Source organism: Lolium rigidum, chromosome 3 (genome assembly GCF_022539505.1).
Source record: "Lolium rigidum isolate FL_2022 chromosome 3, APGP_CSIRO_Lrig_0.1, whole genome shotgun sequence".
Taxonomy (NCBI): Eukaryota; Viridiplantae; Streptophyta; class Magnoliopsida; order Poales; family Poaceae; genus Lolium; species Lolium rigidum.
Genome location: NC_061510.1, coordinates 241,189,693 through 241,206,911, shown reverse-complemented (window position 1 = coordinate 241,206,911; position 17,219 = coordinate 241,189,693). Strand labels below are relative to the sequence as shown.

Genomic DNA, 17,219 nt, shown 5'->3' with positions numbered 1-17,219 from the left:
GGAACAACATGACACTGCAGCATAAATGCTGGGTATAACTTTTTTTTAAAACTATATACTGTTGGGCATAATAATACATTAATGCCAATGTGTATATTAATCAGTGTATGATATCTACAGACTCGGTTCACTTTCCTGAAGGAGGAGGATACTCACCCCAAGAAACTGAAGATTTTTTTGACAGAAAAACTGAAGATGTTAATAATATATACATTGTAGACAAAAAAAAAATCATAATTCATCACTGTTTTCTGTTGTTCTTGTGACGGGTATGGACCATCTACCCAAATGGGCCGTGTAATTCGTGCATCTGACGACAGCTCCTCCTTTCGGCCCATCCGGGAAATCGATCACGCTGATGCTGCCATCGTCTAGATGGAAAGACGGCATGTATTCCCTTGTTAGATTCAGGCACCTGCAGAGGAGTGCCAAGTGAATGGCGGGATGACCGACCGCGACGACGACTCTGTCTGACTCGGTAGCCTCATTGGTTGGCAATTCGTTTACCAAAGCTTGCCATGCTTCCTCTGATTGAGCCCATAATGTCTTCAGTTTTTGGTGTTCCATGCCGCCCAGCCAACCTGACTGAACCATCTGTCCAAGGCTCTGCATAGAGGGAGATGGAAATTGTTACTTTTTTGCCCTGAAAATGCGAAATATGTACATTTTTTTACAAAGCTTCCAGGTAACCGTCCGATTTCCCTAAGGAAAAGGTAACCTGACAATGTGCAGATGAGATAGTTTTAACAAGAATAGGAAAGTGGTTGCTAATTGTAAAGCTGAACTCTAGATGTTGAGGTATCTGGTGCCTTCGTGGCGAGATCATCTCCATGAGACCGTGATACAAAAGCGGTTTCTAAGGACATATAAAAGACCCTCAAAGTAGAGATAGCACGATGCCAATGCCTTTGATAAACCAAAGAAACTGGAGATGATCTAACTTCTAAACCTTTTGCTTTGTCTGAAAGGCATCATCAATTTCAAGTCCAAGCAAATTCTTCATCTCAATGTCACGAGGAACACAGTCAGCACCTAAGCAATCGGCAGACACTTGGACCTGCAAATGACTCCATGAGATCAAATCCCGCAGGTGAAAATTGGTAGAAATAAGATACTGTTCACCTCGCATATGGCAGTTGCGGTATCAACAGCTGCAACTTGTGGGCTACAGATAATACTGTTCACTTTCAGATCTAAAAGCAGTTCCGCAGTCTTCTGAGCCTAAAAGTATTGATCCGTAAATAAGTTAAGCTATTGTTTTGGAAATAAATTGGCCACGTGAGACAAACAAAATGTGAATTACCTGTATAACCCCAAGCATGTTCAGAGGTGCATAACCCACTCCGCCTAGACTACCCTGGAATTCAGAAAGTAAAGTAAATATATGTAGCTCAAAAGACAAAAAATGATGAATTGTGCGGTTCTATTTATTCTGAATCTATAAAGAAACTCAAGTTACATAGTTTTCATTGCCATCGGGCTCTAGATCTTTATTCCAGGAATTAGAAAATAAGTTCATAAAATAGTTAGTGTGTCTACATGACTTTATCCAAGAACACGTCCAATTTTGTTAATGCACACATGCAGTGTGCACACAAGGAAAACCCATACCTCAGAACTGTTCTGAGTAGCCCCTTGACAGACCAGAATGATCTTCTTGCTTGATTTTCTACCTGCAGAACTTTCAGCAGAAACAGGAGAGTCCGGCGTCTGTATGACATACAAACATGGGAAAGGGATTAATTTACATGGTTTCATTTTTTGGTTACTTCATTTTTGTCTTTCCTAGATGCATATATGTTCCCTTATTATAGCAATGCTGAATTAAGCCACCACAGTTGCTCTCAAGGGCTAGAAATTGCCACGTTAAACAAAAACTAGCATTTGATCTATAAGTTAGCAAGAATCCTCAAAACCAAAAGGAAGAAACCTCAAAAGTCACAACAAGCCAATGTTGTCAAACAAAGCAGATAATGGATGACTGCAAAGTAATGCTCAGTGGTTGAAATATGTCATTAAATACTGATAAGCACAGTTCAATGAACTAATTTCATTAACTATTACTTGCATTCTCTAGCAGCTGAAGTAGTATATACAATTAAAAAAAGAATCATAACGACGGTGTATTGTTGTTCAAAGTTCAAACTTCCCACGCCATTTCGTGTGTTTTATTGAAAATGCCTAAATATCCTGCACATCAGCTCTAAACTCACCGATGCTTAAAGGATTGTAGCAAATCTAGCCATGCAAATCAAGCAGACTATCCAGCTTACTTTTTTAAGCTCAAATATGACATAAAGTAACAGTATCTTGTGCAAATGCAAACAGGCAAGGAGTAGAAAGGTCCATTTAATAGTGCACATCTGACTTCACTAGGCACGAAAATGAACTTTAGCGCACCATGTGTCAGAAGAATTTTTCCTCTTCCAGAAAAAACAAAATTCGGTGATCCAAACAAAGGTACCCTCACCTGATTTAAGCGGTTAAGGCATACACTTGGAGGGCGTCCACTGGGCTGTGGGGTGAAATCCAGCACACTAGCACCACAGTTGCTTTGGAGCAGAGTCCGAAAGTACTCCGTGCCAAGTCCTAAACACCAACACCAGGATGCAGTCATCATCATTTGTGAGCACGCCCTTGGCATTACAAAATCCACATAAAATTCTCGTAGCACCTACCCAATGAGGTGGCGATGAGAGCTTGATTAACTGCATTGTGTGCAACCACAAGCACAGACTTCCCCTGGTGTGCCAGGATCCTCTCCCAGCAGCTCTGTGCACGGTCCCAGAGCTCCCGCACTGGGTAGTGCCCATCGATGCTGCAGTTTGGCGCATTGGTCTGCCACTGCTGGAAAAGAGCTCCGTACTTCTCCTTCCCTTCATGCTTCAAGAGTCCCTGCAAACCAGATCATCATCACGGCATTTCCACAAGCACCTGGCGGGCTGCCAAGCATTTGCGCAAGCACCGAGCAAGCAGTAGCCTACCTGGAAGGAGTAGAGGTCAATCTCGCGGAGGTTGTAATCCGGGATGAGGTCCTTATCGCGGCTGTCCCAGATGATCTCCGCGGTGCGGCGGGACCGGGCGAGCGGGCTGATGAAGCAGGCGTCGAAGGTGTCGGAGAGGAGCATGAGGCGGGAGGTCTCGGCCTGGGACTCCCCCTTGGGCGTGAGCACGGAGAGGTCGGAGCTCCCCTGGATGCGCCCCTCCGCGTTCCAGGTGCTCTGCCCGTGCCTCACCAGCACCACCCGCTTCGCCTCCAGCAGCGGGGGCAGCGTCCCTCGGTTCGGTGACGCATCAAGCTCCCGCACGCTCGAGCAGCGGACGCGTGAGACAGCGCGGCCGCCGGGTGTCCGGCGAGTGTTGGTCGCCGACGGCGGCGGGGCGGGAGCGAGGAGGAGCATAGGTGGAGAAAGGCAGGATTTTTCCCGTCTCAGTTTTGGACGTCAGCCGGAAGGATGTGTGGTTTGGGTTGAGTTTCCCGCGAAGATGTTTCTGAAGAAAAAAACACCCCGTAGGATGCGGATTTCATAAACTGCGCCTTACGTTTTAGAAGGCGTACATCAGAATTGGCAAAAACTTCCACTCCAGAATATTTCCAGCAGAAACTTATATATCGTCTTGAAAAATCATTACAGCTGTTCCTTTCTATTACAGAATGCATATCGGTTCTTACAGGAAGGGCAGTTGCCGCATTCGCAATAGGAAGTCAAATGCATTACACATCAAGGCGAGACATGATTGCTATGCGACACATGAGAATTACACGAAAAAAGGAACGGAAAACATTGGAGGCTGACAAAATTGCTTGTTGACAGGAAGAGTTGTGGGTGGCAGATACTTCGACGACCTGTCCGCGCGACCATGATTAACCATCGCTACCAGGAGCAATTCTGGTCAATTTCGTTAGCAACTCAGGAACATTCTGTCCGCAGCTTGCAAGAACATCGGACAAGGGCTTCGCAAGAGCAGCATCCGAGTTAGAGAAGATAACATGCACCTCCCCTGCAACCACATGACGAGCTGTCCTGCTGAGGATCTCAACATAATCATCAAATGAAGGAGGCAAGTCCGCAACCAGCACAATCTCAAATTCTTCAACACCTGTTGTTGCCAAGCTCTTCCAGTCCTTCACAAGGACATTGATAAGCCCCATGCTGCAAGTAGAGACAAAACATAAGTTGTCACCTAAAGCACAATTCATCTCAATGAAAAAATAGTGCAGGTAAAACTATCTGAAAAGAGAAAACCCAACAAACAGGTATAGTGGCTTCAAAGTGAAAAGTTAGGGGAAAAGTACTGGCTATGCTTCACATGTTCAGTTTGTCTTCTGAGATACGAAATGTCATAACAAGATGTGTTGGAATTCATTGCACCTGCTGCAAATGGTAAACGTGCTGCTGGAGTCACCAGGCACTGTGCATATTTCCAATTTGAGGGATGAAGTGAGTTTCTGCACTTCATGATCATTCGCAGCTACTAGCAAAACCTTTGCTGTCTTACTAGCATGCTCTACTAAAACATGCTCAAGAATTTCCTTAACCTGGAAAAAAAGACAGAACTTTATCAGCAAAGCATTTTGGACTTTAAACAACTGCAGCTGAAAAAAGGTATGAACCGTGAATTCACCGCATGCATGTAAGTAGTTAACTACCAGGGCACAGGATCCAAATGCCTATTCAGGTCAAACCGTTATTCCCTCTGTCCCATAATACAAAACGTTTTGGCAAGTTAAAAACAGCTTACCACAACGTCTATATTATAGGATGGAGGGTGTAGAGTACATTACACCTACTGCTTGACCAACCTAAAAACTAGCATACTTGAAGTGCAACCAAAGAAAGAAAATAACAAATTACTCTTCAGTCTTCACTGAAGTAAGAAAGAATGAGACATCTCTCTCAGCATACTCAGTTACCTTTGATGTCTTCTCCTCTGGAGTACAACATTGAACATGTTGCGCTATAAATTCACTTCGAGAAGTAACTGAATCATTCGTAGTAAGCTTTGTAATTCTTCCACACAGTAGATTTCTTGCCACCGTTGCCAAACTCTGGTCACATTGACCACCGAAGATAGTAACCTGAGCATCACTTGATATGGCACGTCGAACAGAATTAATTATGGGGCTCAAATTAAGGGCCTCAAACTCCCTTAGCCCATCAATGACCTGTTAAATGAAGTTACTCTTGATGTTAGCATACATAAATTACTGGCCATACTGTAATTGCGCAGTACTGCAAAGCACATAAGGCTATAGGGGCTGACTAAAACTACTTTAAAGCACATAACTTTCAAAGTGAAATACTGACATTACACTAGGATTGAAAATACAAGTGAACTAATATAATTCATCATCAAGATGCCAAAGAACATTTACTCACCAGCATTGATACATTCGATATGTCAATTGCCTTTAGTGAAACCAATTCAAGAAGCCTCTCAGGGGTAGATATAAGAAACTCCGGCTCACAACTCTTTAGTCTGATAGAGAAGACAAGACGATATTCGTATCATTACATGGTGGTAGATGGTACTGATGATTTTATTTCACTTTTGCTGGGAAGATGGTACTAGTGATTGAAGACAGCATACCCAGAAATCTGATGTTCTATGGAAGCGCCAGGATGCAAGCTCACTGAATGGATCCCAAGAGACTTTAGAGGTTTGCATATGGAACGCACCTGTCCAAGCAATGAAGCAGTACCAAATGAATTAATAGATGAGTATGACCTTTTTTGTTCATACTTTACTTTCCAGCAATTACAGCATCAAGAACAAAAAGGTGGAGAGAAGTTGTTGGTACTCACTTGCACGGCTTTTTCCTGGGACGGGACGAGGTAGAGCAGGAAGGGGCAAGAGACGACCACCCCAAGCTTCTCCTTCCTAGCGACGATGTCGCAGGCGGTGGAGACGAGCCACGACGTCTGCTCCCGTGTGGCGTATGCGTAGCTGGTGTCGAGCACGTCCACCGGCGGTGACGCCGCGCAGGACTTCCAGAGCTCCATGCCCCAGGAGGAGGTGTCGTGGATGCTGCCGCTGTCGCCGTCGGACGCCCCCGCCGCGTCCCGGATCGCGTTGAGGCAGACCACCAGGAACTTGGACGGCCGGTCATGGTCCACGCGGTCCTCCTCCGTCTTCGTCTTCCGCACGGGTATGGCATTGGACCCGGACATGGACCGCTCCGCCGGCCGCTTCTTGGAATCCTTGCCCTTCTTCTTATGGTCGGCGTCGGCGTCGGCGGCGTCATCGTCGGTCCTGCGCTTCTTGCCGTGGCGCTCGTTGAAGGGGTCCTCGGGGCAAGGGAGGGAGAAGCACATGCCCTCGCAGCCGCGGCGCTTGCCGGTCTTGCGGCGGCGCTTGGAGGCGATGATGGCGGCGACGCGCGTGGAGACGGCGTTCTCGCTGCTGCGCATCCGCTTCCGGCGCACCTTCCCGCGCTTACGCGCGAGCGCGTCGTCGCCCTTGGCCATCCCGGCTGCTCGCTCCGGCCAACCTAACACTCGACGGCAGGACCCCGCCGCCGCACCTGCGCTGCTAAAACCTAGCAAGAGCCTCCCTCTCCTCTCCTCTCGCAGACGATTCAGGGCCGGCGAGAATGAGATTGACCAACAAGAACGGGAGATGATGTAGCAAGAAGCCCGCACACTGGACGTGGGCTGCATCTACGTCGCCTTGAGGCCCATTATGTGAGGTTTCGGCCCAACAAGTTAGAAGGCCTAGCACAGCTAGAACTCTTTTTTCCCCTAAAAAAAAAGCTAGAACTCTTTTTTTTTTCCTCAAAAAAGACTAGAGTTCGTTTTTTTCCTTTACCAAAGCTGACAAATGGGCATGAATGCTCAACAAGGAAGGTGCCAATCAGTGTGCCGTAAAAAAGGAGGCCGATCAGTTGCTCCAGGGTGGACGACAAGGTGTTAGTGGTTGAAAGCTTCTTCGAGGTCATGTACGAGGATGCTGATGCAATGGTGTGGGTGGGTGGGGAAGGGGTGGACGAATGCGTCTCAAACTTCCACGAGTATGAAGAGTGACACGAAAGAAATGTCCCAAACCCAACTCCGATGATGTTTAGAAGGAAGAGCTCAACCTGACTAGTAATGGAACTTCTACATGAATATCCAATCAAGATGATTGAACTAAGGAGGAAGAGCTAAGATGGCGAGAAATCGTACTTCTACATAACATATCATGTATTTATTGATTGATTTATTCATTTGGATAAATGTCCATGCTCTTCGTTGGGTGTGCCTCTAGCCCTACAATCGGGCATACATAGAGATATTTATCATCTTAATGTTAGGAATCAACAAACATGTACATGGTTTGTCACCTCCTTTCGACACCGCCGCCGTTCTACCTCGTCTCTGGAGGCAGGATGGATCTATGCTCCCGTCGTTGGGAGGGCTCCGTTTTCTTGTTTTTAGGGTTCATGTTTGGTGGAGCGGTGCTCAGGTGGTGGTGGCAGCGTCTCTTCCTATAAGGCCTCCCCGGCTTTAGCCCCATCTCAATGGTGACGTCGAGAAGCTTGTGGGAGCGGTGTTGTCATCAAGGCTTCTTCTGGCTGTGAGGATCTTCGGATTATAAAGGAGCTTCATCGGCAGTTCATCCTTCTTCTTCGTCCCCGTGACGAATGTGGCCTTCTTGATCCGTTTGGTGACTTCCAATCCGTAACCAACAACATCAGGCCGTCCCGGGGAAGTGCGGCAGCGGAGGCGCGTCATCGACATGGTCTAGATGTTGAAGATGAAGGGCTTCTCAAGATCTCGTTGTAATTTTTGTTTTTCTTGAGGTGCTTTGTGATGTTCGTCAATGTTTCTTTTAATGTGAGGTCCTATTCGCAAAAAAAACTTGTAGAACCTTATTTTTGTTATCATCCTTGGTTTGAAAAGGTATTTTCATGTCATTCGGTTAGCAACGGTGTGCACTATATGATGGTTATGAGTTTTGACTGAGTGGCCCAAACTTAGATAGGAGGGAACTAAAGTTTTTTTAGGGAATGCCATTCGGCTAGCTTTATTCCACACCAAACATGCTTACATCGTTTGTCAAAGAGGTGAGAATAAAACCAGGAGGATCATCATCCCAAATACAAGAACTGAAAGTCTGAAACGAGTTTCTCGCTAGCTCATGAGCCACCGAATTTGATTCCCTTGGACAAAATCCATACGACACTTTGTTGAAACCTGAAGCTAAAATGTTGCAATCAAGAAAAATTGCAGCTGCAAATGTAGCCGAGAAACCACCATCCAACATTGCTTTCACCATTTTAATATTATCAGACCGGATGATAAATCTATTGCAACCATTATGTTATGCCAAACATAGTCCTTCTCTTAACGCATATGCTTCACAAAAGGCAGACTTTTGCTTTGAGTTGTAATAAATTTTGCTCTATAATCTCTTATGTCAACACCTACGCTTCCTCTACCTTCATCTTCGTTATATGCAGCATCAACGTCAATTTTTAGGAAACCCTGCGGTGGGAACTTCCATGCTTCCTTGTCACGACATGTAGGATTCTTCTTCGATCTCCGATAATTTGTTGCTAGAGCTTCGATAGCCGGCCGGTGAGGAACTTGGATGCTCTCTCCATGTGTGTACTGTCTATGCTCCCACCATCTTAGAAGAGCTCTAAGCTCCCAGGCTTGTGCGCGCCTCTCGTTCATTCTGGTCCTACCTGTCAATGTTTTGTTGTGTTTAGTCTACGGTCTGTTGGGAACTTGTTAAACAGTTCGTCGGTTGAGATACCGCCTCAGAATCTGCAAAAAGAAAAAGTACTACAGTCCTCAAAAGGGAGGTTACGTCTCTCCTCTCCCGAATTCTCTAATCTTCCAGCGGACCAAAATTTTCTGCCCCTCGCCCCACCCGGCTCCGATCTCATCCACCATCTCATCTCCTCCATGCGTCTCCTGCCCTTTGTAGTCCAAAGTAAGAGTAGGGATTGCTTCTTTTTCATGTGTGGGTTGGTCTGGACTTTGGAGGAGGCGCTGGGTTCCGTTGAGTACATACCAAGCACCCATCAAAAGGAGGGAACTGGATATCTAACATCTCTTTTTATTGCGAAACCAATACAAACGGAGATGTTCACAAGCAAGTACATACACTCACATCTATGATCGCACACATGTTCTACCAATATGAGCACCTCCGAGAGACTATGTCCAACAAACTCATCCGGTGAGTCTTGAGATTGACGAAGTCACCATAGACAAGTCGTCATCGACGGCGACATCACCTTCTACTAAAAGAATATTCTGCATTTATGATACACCAAAGTGTTAAATCTAGATTTTATCCCTTGTAGGTAGGCCTGGGCATTCGGTTTTAACCGAAATTTCGGTTCGATTTTCCGGTTTTTTCTAAAATTCGGGTAATAAGAAATGATAACCGAAATTATATCAGTTTTCTTGTTAACTGGTATTTCAGTTAACCAATAATTCGGTTCGGTGTTCGGTTTTAAACCGATATGACATAGTCTGACAGAAAATAAAATGGCGGGCGCCTACAATGCATGCAGCTAGCCACTCGTGCGTGTTGTTGTGGCTAGTAATGCTGAGCACGCACTCGTCATTGCTTGTAGAAGTAACCATAGTCAAATACATAGTCCTTAGCAAAAAAAAAAATGCATAGCGACTAAGCAAAAATCAAGATGAATGATTGTGTAGCAAAGAAAAGGAATTCAAAGCGTGTGTACCCATCGCAATGTGCATGGGGCTGCTAGAGTGTTAGTCGCTGAGAGATAAAGAGATATGATAGCAATACTTTGCTGCATGATCTGACTCGCTGCTTTCGCTTGCTGGATCCGACAGAGACGACGTACGTCGACGGTGCATGCCGGCCGATGCATATAGACTATGGAAATCCGTCGGAACCTTTAGTAGATTAATTAGGGACTAGAAATCGGAAGAGACATGTATACAGATACAACTTACGTCAATGGGGCTGCAAGGGCTAGTACATGCAGTTCTAAGCTTTGTTTTGTTGTGTTGAGCACTAGCATAAACGAACATCCGACCTCTCGTTTTGTCTGTGTCGCTGGTATCTCGATTTTTCGGTTATTTCGGTCAATTAGGGGTCAAAACCGAATTTTAATTGATAAATTCGGTTTATCATATTTATGCACCGAAATTATCTCGGTTCATTCGGTTTCGGTTCCGGTTAATTTAGTTTCGGTGTTCGGTTTCAGTTTTTTATGCCCACCCCTACTTGTAGGCTAAGTATCACTGCCCCTCCTAACAATCCAACCACGGGTTGATTCTTATGTGGAAGTGCTCATTAATGTTCATAAAAAAAATCTCAAAAATGTTAATGGAAACAATTTGGGATATGTGTCGTCCCGGGAAAATATAGCAAGACACTGATGCATCCTGAAATTCACATCACATTCAAATTAGTTGAGACATTTTTCGTGTCCCCTTTTTTCGAGCCAAAAAATGAACAAGTTGCAAATTAGAAACCAAGTTAAAACCAAAACTAAAAGCCCTCGACGATACCACTAATTAGTTAACTCGAACCATAGTGGTCGAGCGGCTCGTTGGTCTCAACGTAGGCGAACGTCTGGTAACCTTCGTCATCGGAGCAGTGAGGAGCCATCATGTTGGCGACCAGCGTCCCCTCGTCGCGATAGCCGACCCGCATCACGTCGTCGTGCCGCAGCCTCCGGCCGGATGACATGGGTGAGCCTTTCCACCAGTGCGCGCAGAACGCCGACTCGTCGCGCACCGTCAGGACGCACTGGCCAGGATATGCGAACTGCGGCCGCGGGACAGGCTGCCCAAGAATGTACCGGAGGCTCCACCGCCGCCCCTCCTCCAGAACCCACACGTCGGCCCGGTGACCGCCTTGCACGAACCCCAGCCTCCCGTGCACCTCCGTCAGGTGGTAGCTCGCATCCCTAGCCAGCGGCGTGGGTAGCGGTGCGGCCGCGACGGCGACGCGCTCGTCGCCGAGGTCAAAAGACACGACCTCCACGGCGAGGCCGCTCGGCATGACCCTCACCCAATGCGTCGTGCCGTCGATGCTAACGACGCCGGCGGCTAGGTTGCACCTGGCACCGCCCGGGCCGACCGGCGCCTCCCGCCACGCCGTCTCCCCCAGCGTGAACACGTGAACGGCGTTGAAGCTGCATACGGGATCGAGGCTGCACGGCAGGTGCACCACCTTGTACCGTCCCGTGATCGGGTGGTAGGCGAAGCTGTATTGCTCGTGCCATCTCTTCCGGTTTCGGTCATGCCACCGGCGCGGCGGCGGAGGTACGGCTAGCGTCTCGCAGGTGGACGGGTTGACGACCGTGACGACGGCGCCGCCGCCAGGCGCCCGCTCGTCGCCGCACAGGCAGAGGAGGCCGTTGCACGTGCCGACCAGGCTCTTATGGCAGCGGTAGAGACGGCGTGGCCTCCTCCTCGCCGACATGTCGTCGACGACGTAGGCGGTGGTTGTGAGCGTGTCCCATATGAGGAGCTTGGCGCGGCTCCGCATCTCCGTGGTGCGACCGTCCACGAGCTCGCGCCAGTGCCGGCAGACGAGGCGTGCCCGGCGCCGGCTGCTCGGCGGCAGCCGCTGCAGGATGTCCACCAGCACGTCCGTGGAGAAGTACCGCTCCATACCCACCACGCCGATCTGCAGCTTCTTCATCTTCTTTTCCTTGAACCACCACGATCGTCTTTCGCGTCTCCCTTTTAAGAGGATCTGATCCGAGTCTGACTTGGTTAGTTCGTTGCCACTTGCCAGGTTATGTGTTGTTTGCGGTGGGTTGAAACTGAAGTTCCTAGGCGTGGCCGGCTTTTTATTTTCTTCGAAATGGAGGATTGATTCGATCTCTATATCAAAAAGATCACCTCACAAGTAAAGATCATGCCAACAAGACATTATATACCTCAAAAATGCGAAAAACCCCATCATCGGAGATTTTTTTCAAAATTTGGAATTCTGCCAATTAGTAAAGTACTTTTGCATCCGAAACTTGCTTGGATGCCGAGTCTTAGTGGAATTTCAGAGCATCAAGTATAACCAACTACTGCAAATACTTATGGAGATGGAGACCAAACTGCATCCAGCTTAGGGCTGCAAATGTGGGATCTGCCATATCCCGCAAATCAAGGTAATTAGTATAAATTGTACAATAGAAAATTAATCCGTATTTATCTAATTTGTACTGTATTCGGAATCCAATCCGACCCGCTTAGTTCGCCGCTTGCAGGCCTAGTCCAACGGTTTGCATCCTGTATTCCTGTGGTTGTTATTGTCGTTGCCCGTGGGCAACGAGGAGAAGATATTGCCTATTTGCATTGTTGCCTATATGCATTGCATTCGATTGTCAAGCTACGCTGCAATCGGTAGTTCCGCAATTCCTCACCACCCACAGAAAATAAATAAACAAATCACATAAGTGTCATACTGCCATCTATTTATATAGACTTGTGGAATTTATAGAGGCACGAACTATTTACCAATAAGGGATACTCATTGCCGAACAGAAAACATTGCGAACTAATAGAGGCAAGCGGTTTTCACATGTCAGCATAAGCCTCGCTGTGCTTCAGATGCGGAAGTTGGCAGGTTGTAATAACGTGTATTGCAGCAGGGAGGGATTACATCTTGTATGTTACTATGGACGCTCTAAGCTTCTTTTGTCTTGCACCTACAAATTGCATCTCTTAGCACTAGGGCTAACCAACTTCTTTCGCATCTAGCATCTCCTTGGTGTTTTGGCATGCAGATGCTCTTTGGAAAAACTGTGCTTCGCCAAGTTGTAAAATGTTTCAGTTATCCAATCGTTAAATTTTACAAGGTACTACATAACAAAAACAAAATTATAGTGCACATATATAACTCCTTCCGATCCATAAAAAGTGTTCAAAGTTGAACTAAAGCACCGACACTTACTATGCATCGGAGGGAGTACTGTACAATAACCAGATAAGACGCCAAAAAGAAAACTTACATAGTGGTGGCAGGTAGATCAAACACTGGACAGGGTTACATCACAGACCAGAAGCAAAATAATAATCTTCACAAAGAAAAAATTGTTCTTCGCAAAGGTATTGCTACCACATTTCATATGAATAACATTTTTCCGAGGTAGCATCACATACAAGATAAGACATACACCGCCTTATCAGATGCAACTAAGTGCCCTCGCAGGATGTAAAATGCTCTGAATCTTCTCAAGCAACTGAAACATTTTCAGTCAGCATATTTGACATTTGAAAGGTACACTCGAGCCTGTATGACACTAGTCCCGATCATGAAACCAGGCATCACCATCAAACCAACTTTAGGCCTCTCGGCACCTTCGTCCAAGACGATGTTCTTGACAACACTTTCCATGTGAATCTCCGAGAACTCGCTTCCCTTTTTCACTTGGAAGACCCTGACCTTTGGATCGAAAGAGTACGCCAGCCTATGCAATAACCATATGGACTTCGCCAACTTGAGAAATGCCTGATAGAAAGGTGTCCTTGGATGGCCACCGCTCATGACATAGTTTCTCTGATCCATGTTACCAAAGAAAGAACCTTCCATTTTTGGGTGCACAAGCAACAGGTATTTGCTTCTGCAGAACTTTCCGAAAACTGAATCTGGGTTTTGGCTCAATACATCCAGAGGATCCATGGCTCGTACTGCAAGGAACTGGTGGAAGAAAGCCTCATTGGAAACAGTGGCAGTAGCATCCTTCACAGAAAAGCTCTCTTCATGGAAACCACTGAACATTCTTTGGCAAATATAGGACTCAAATGCATACTTCTTGTGAGCTCTCCTTGCATAAACTACATCAGGTTCAATTGCATTTGCAGCAGCGTCAAGATCCCACCCAGCAGCTTTCATCATGTTGATCAAGGGCTTTGAGAAATCATGTATTGATTGGTATGAATTATCAGCAGCAGATGTAAATAAACTTGGTGTCAGTTCAATGGAGAAGTAGTTCTCTTCTTCGTCAGATTCCTCAGATTCCTTGTTAAGTAAGCCCCTTTGTTTCAATTTCTTCTCCAGCTTTGATTTTCGATGTTTGGCCTCATCAATTTGCTGCTGCAAATGGGTAATCTCGGTATCTCTATTCTGGATCTGGGACTGGAACTTCTTTACCATGACCTCGTATGTCTTTAACAAGTTCTGCTGCTCTTGTATTTCAGAAAGCAAGCGTGAATCTTGAGGTGATGCTGCTATTGGTTTAGGATTTTTCTCTCTGTAAGTATGCTTAAGTTCTGAAAGCCTCGTGAGCTCATCTATGACACGCTTATCAGCAGTTTGAATCTTGTCTGGGTCATATGGGGTGTGAGCTTCCTGCAGCTGAATGTATGCAGCCTTTAAAGAGGATATGTTGTTGAATATTCTTCCAATCATACTGTCCATCGAATCCATGTTCTGATTCATATTTTCATCAATGGGCTGAGGATAAACTTTCTGGCTATTGTTGTCATAAATTTGTGATTCCTTGGGGCCTGCTCGGATCATTACTTCTTGCCCTCAGGATCAACCAAGTTAGTTATCTCCAATCGACGTACAAGTGGACATCAACCTGCAAAAGTAACAGGTTCAGGTCATAACTCAGGATACGACATGAACTGCATAAATGGCCAGAATAGTAATGGCTTTTTTTTTTGGCTCAAAAGCGACTCAAAAGCGACCTTTGCAAGTATTTCACGTCCTAGAATAAGAGAGATTTTCACGCAAAGTAAACTACACCACGCTTTGGGTTGTTCTAAAACAGATACCCCCTCTACCAAAATGTAGTGCGTATTTAGTTCTGTTCAAAGTACATAGAAAAAAATGAACATATACAATATCAAATATATTTAATATGAAAGTATGTTTGATGATGGTTCTAATAAGATTGATTTGATGTTGTAGATTTTGAAATTTTGGTATAGACGGAGTATCATATAACCAGACCCCCAGATTCTCAAACTTGAACATATGTTTCTTAACATGGCCTCCGCGCCATCCAAACCAAAAACGAGAAAGGTAAGAAAATATATTGAGTGTTCATGCGGGGCAGCTAAGAATAATCCAATGATCAGTTGACCTCCCCAAGATGAATGGTATGAACCGCATTTTACTCATTAGATTTATATACCATCTGGAACATGCTGACCTTCAGGGAATCAAGAGAAAATTGATTTCAAGTCATATGATCCATGGAACTATAAATACAAGAAACTGCAATGCAAGTAGCATATGTGGGGAAAACCAATGGCATCATTAGATACCAATCACAACGTCACCACACCTTATATCGTATCAACTCCAAGCCTCTTTACAGGTTCATGACTCAGATTAGAAAGCTTCACTGTCACACATCCTATACTGATGAAGATGCTGTTGATTGCCTTGTAAGCAAGAACCATGTGAAGCCTACTCATACCTTGCTTTCCTCCCAAGTCTTTGCTATAGAAGGCCATTTTGATAATCTTAGTATAAATACAAAGAGAGTGTCGATTGTCTGAACTATACTCGACTTTTCCCCCTTTGTGCCAACTGTCTACTACAATCTTCAGGCAGTAAATATCATCTTTAGCAAACCCCACGAGAACTAAATCGTATGACATGTTCTTTCAACCATATGACAGGCATGTTGGGAGGCTAAATCTTCCCCATGAGTGACTTCTCGCTGGCTAACCAGGGAAGTGGCAGGCCTGGCTTTTCGTTAGGGTGGTTCCTGGGTTAATTACAGTACAAGATGTCTGGAATACCCCTGAGGAAAAAGCCATCAAGTTTTTTGCGGGCTTGCAGTATGATCTGTGTATTCTTTTGAAGTATAAATCAGCAAGGTAGTTCAAACTGGGAGTACATGTTGACATTAGTAATTAAGATGGTGTCTACCTGGCGACCATCACAGATCAGACCAGCACGGCTGTGTTTGATCTCGTGAAGCGCTGGCAATGTCAGTTTGGTGTAACGCTGACCTGTGCTATTTTTGCTCGAGAACAGGTTCAGTCGTCTACCAGGGCACCAGGCTACACCATGATTTCCAGCTTACTAGTTGCCCAGATGTGTAATTTTCTTTCTTCCATCGCAGTAGGGCATACAGAAAGTAAAAGAACTAACACGCAGAGACAAATCTACGGTTGAAATGTACGCAGGAAGTTTCGGATCCAGTAAAACCAACCCTCAGTCCAAGGCGAGTAGGCACATGTAGCGATGCTAACCTGATTCCGAGGGTGCGGAGTTGGAGGTAGCACGCCACAAAGGGGGCTCCAGCGGTGAAGAGCTGGGAGGGGAGTAGGCGAAAGAGGTTGGCTCCGGCGGTGAGGACGCCAGCTGCTCCAGGGATGTGGTGCGTCCCGGCGATCTGGACGCGGAGATCCGGGATGGTTACTAGCGGCTAGGACGCGGCCAGGCAGGAGCCGAGTAGGGGGTAGGGGAATTGGGAAGCTCCGGCGACGGAGTGTGGAGGAGGAGCTCGGGTCGGGCGGCGAGAGAATCTGAGGCGGCCGAGGAAAGGGGGTCGCGGTTTGTGTCCAGTCCAGCAGACCAGCACAAGGAGTGTTTGGTTGGTTCCCGCACCTCCCATCTACTGTAGGTCCTCCGGGCTGTTTGGTTTCTCGAAAATGCTAGACCTACGGGCTGATCCTAGAGCATCTCTAGACCTATTTTTCGAAACCGAAAAAAGTAAGTTTAGTCTTCCGAAAAATAAATTGCGAGCAGATTTAGTCACGACGCAGAACAGAAATCGAAAACGTGAACCGAAAACACGGAAATCAAACGTTGCGGGAAATCGAAACTAGCGATTGCACTCGATTTCATCCGATCAAGCTGAATTCGTTCATAATTTACAATAATAGGGACAAAATACATGCATATTCAACCTACATTCGATACTAGTGGCCTAATTTTGACTAGATTTAGTCCCCGGAGTGATTATACTGTCACCGAGGCGCTTAATGTCGCCGACGGAGGGTTTTGGTCGCCGACTCTTCCTAGGCAATGATGAGCGACGCCACCTCGACGGCCGCCGCCTCGGAGGTGCTCCCGCAGCCTAGAGGCGGCCCGTCGGCGTCGGCATTGCCGCGCGGGGGCAGCGGCGGGCTGCACGAGCTGGCAGCGGGGGGCGCCTCCACTTCTCCTTCCTTAGCCACCTCCTCGCGCGCTTGACGGCGCGCCATTTGTTCCAGCCACTTCCGGCCGGCCCGCTTCCACGCGCCGTCGGAGCGCGATCGCCTGACGCGCTCCGCCTCCGCTCGTACAGCCAGCGGACGCCGAGGTGATCTTCCGCCGCCGAATCG

The 17,219-nt window shown here is 46.5% G+C and overlaps 3 protein-coding genes across 3 annotated transcripts; all 3 read right to left on the bottom strand.

Moving 5' to 3' along the window:
• Positions 1-56: 56 nt before the first annotated feature.
• On the bottom strand, positions 57-3,424 carry LOC124703207 (2-carboxy-D-arabinitol-1-phosphatase-like). The gene is made up of 8 exons (XM_047235435.1): positions 2,985-3,424; positions 2,679-2,895; positions 2,471-2,589; positions 1,612-1,710; positions 1,304-1,357; positions 1,123-1,221; positions 950-1,057; positions 57-606 (listed from the first exon to the last, which is right to left on the bottom strand). The coding sequence occupies exons 1-8, from the start codon at positions 3,399-3,401 to the stop codon at positions 232-234; spliced, it is 1,488 nt and encodes a 495-aa protein (XP_047091391.1). The 5' UTR covers positions 3,402-3,424; the 3' UTR covers positions 57-231.
• Positions 3,425-3,686: 262 nt separating this feature from the next.
• On the bottom strand, positions 3,687-6,479 carry LOC124703206 (probable ATP-dependent RNA helicase ddx5). The gene is made up of 6 exons (XM_047235434.1): positions 5,808-6,479; positions 5,593-5,681; positions 5,382-5,481; positions 4,916-5,167; positions 4,374-4,540; positions 3,687-4,154 (listed from the first exon to the last, which is right to left on the bottom strand). The coding sequence occupies exons 1-6, from the start codon at positions 6,468-6,470 to the stop codon at positions 3,866-3,868; spliced, it is 1,560 nt and encodes a 519-aa protein (XP_047091390.1). The 5' UTR covers positions 6,471-6,479; the 3' UTR covers positions 3,687-3,865.
• A 6,438-nt stretch (positions 6,480-12,917) lies between these two features.
• Positions 12,918-16,477, bottom strand: LOC124703205 (protein GRAVITROPIC IN THE LIGHT 1-like). Its single transcript, XM_047235433.1, has 2 exons — positions 16,143-16,477; positions 12,918-14,512 (listed from the first exon to the last, which is right to left on the bottom strand). The coding sequence occupies exon 2, from the start codon at positions 14,446-14,448 to the stop codon at positions 13,180-13,182; it is 1,269 nt and encodes a 422-aa protein (XP_047091389.1). The 5' UTR covers positions 14,449-14,512; positions 16,143-16,477; the 3' UTR covers positions 12,918-13,179.
• Between the last annotated feature and the right edge of the window lie 742 nt (positions 16,478-17,219).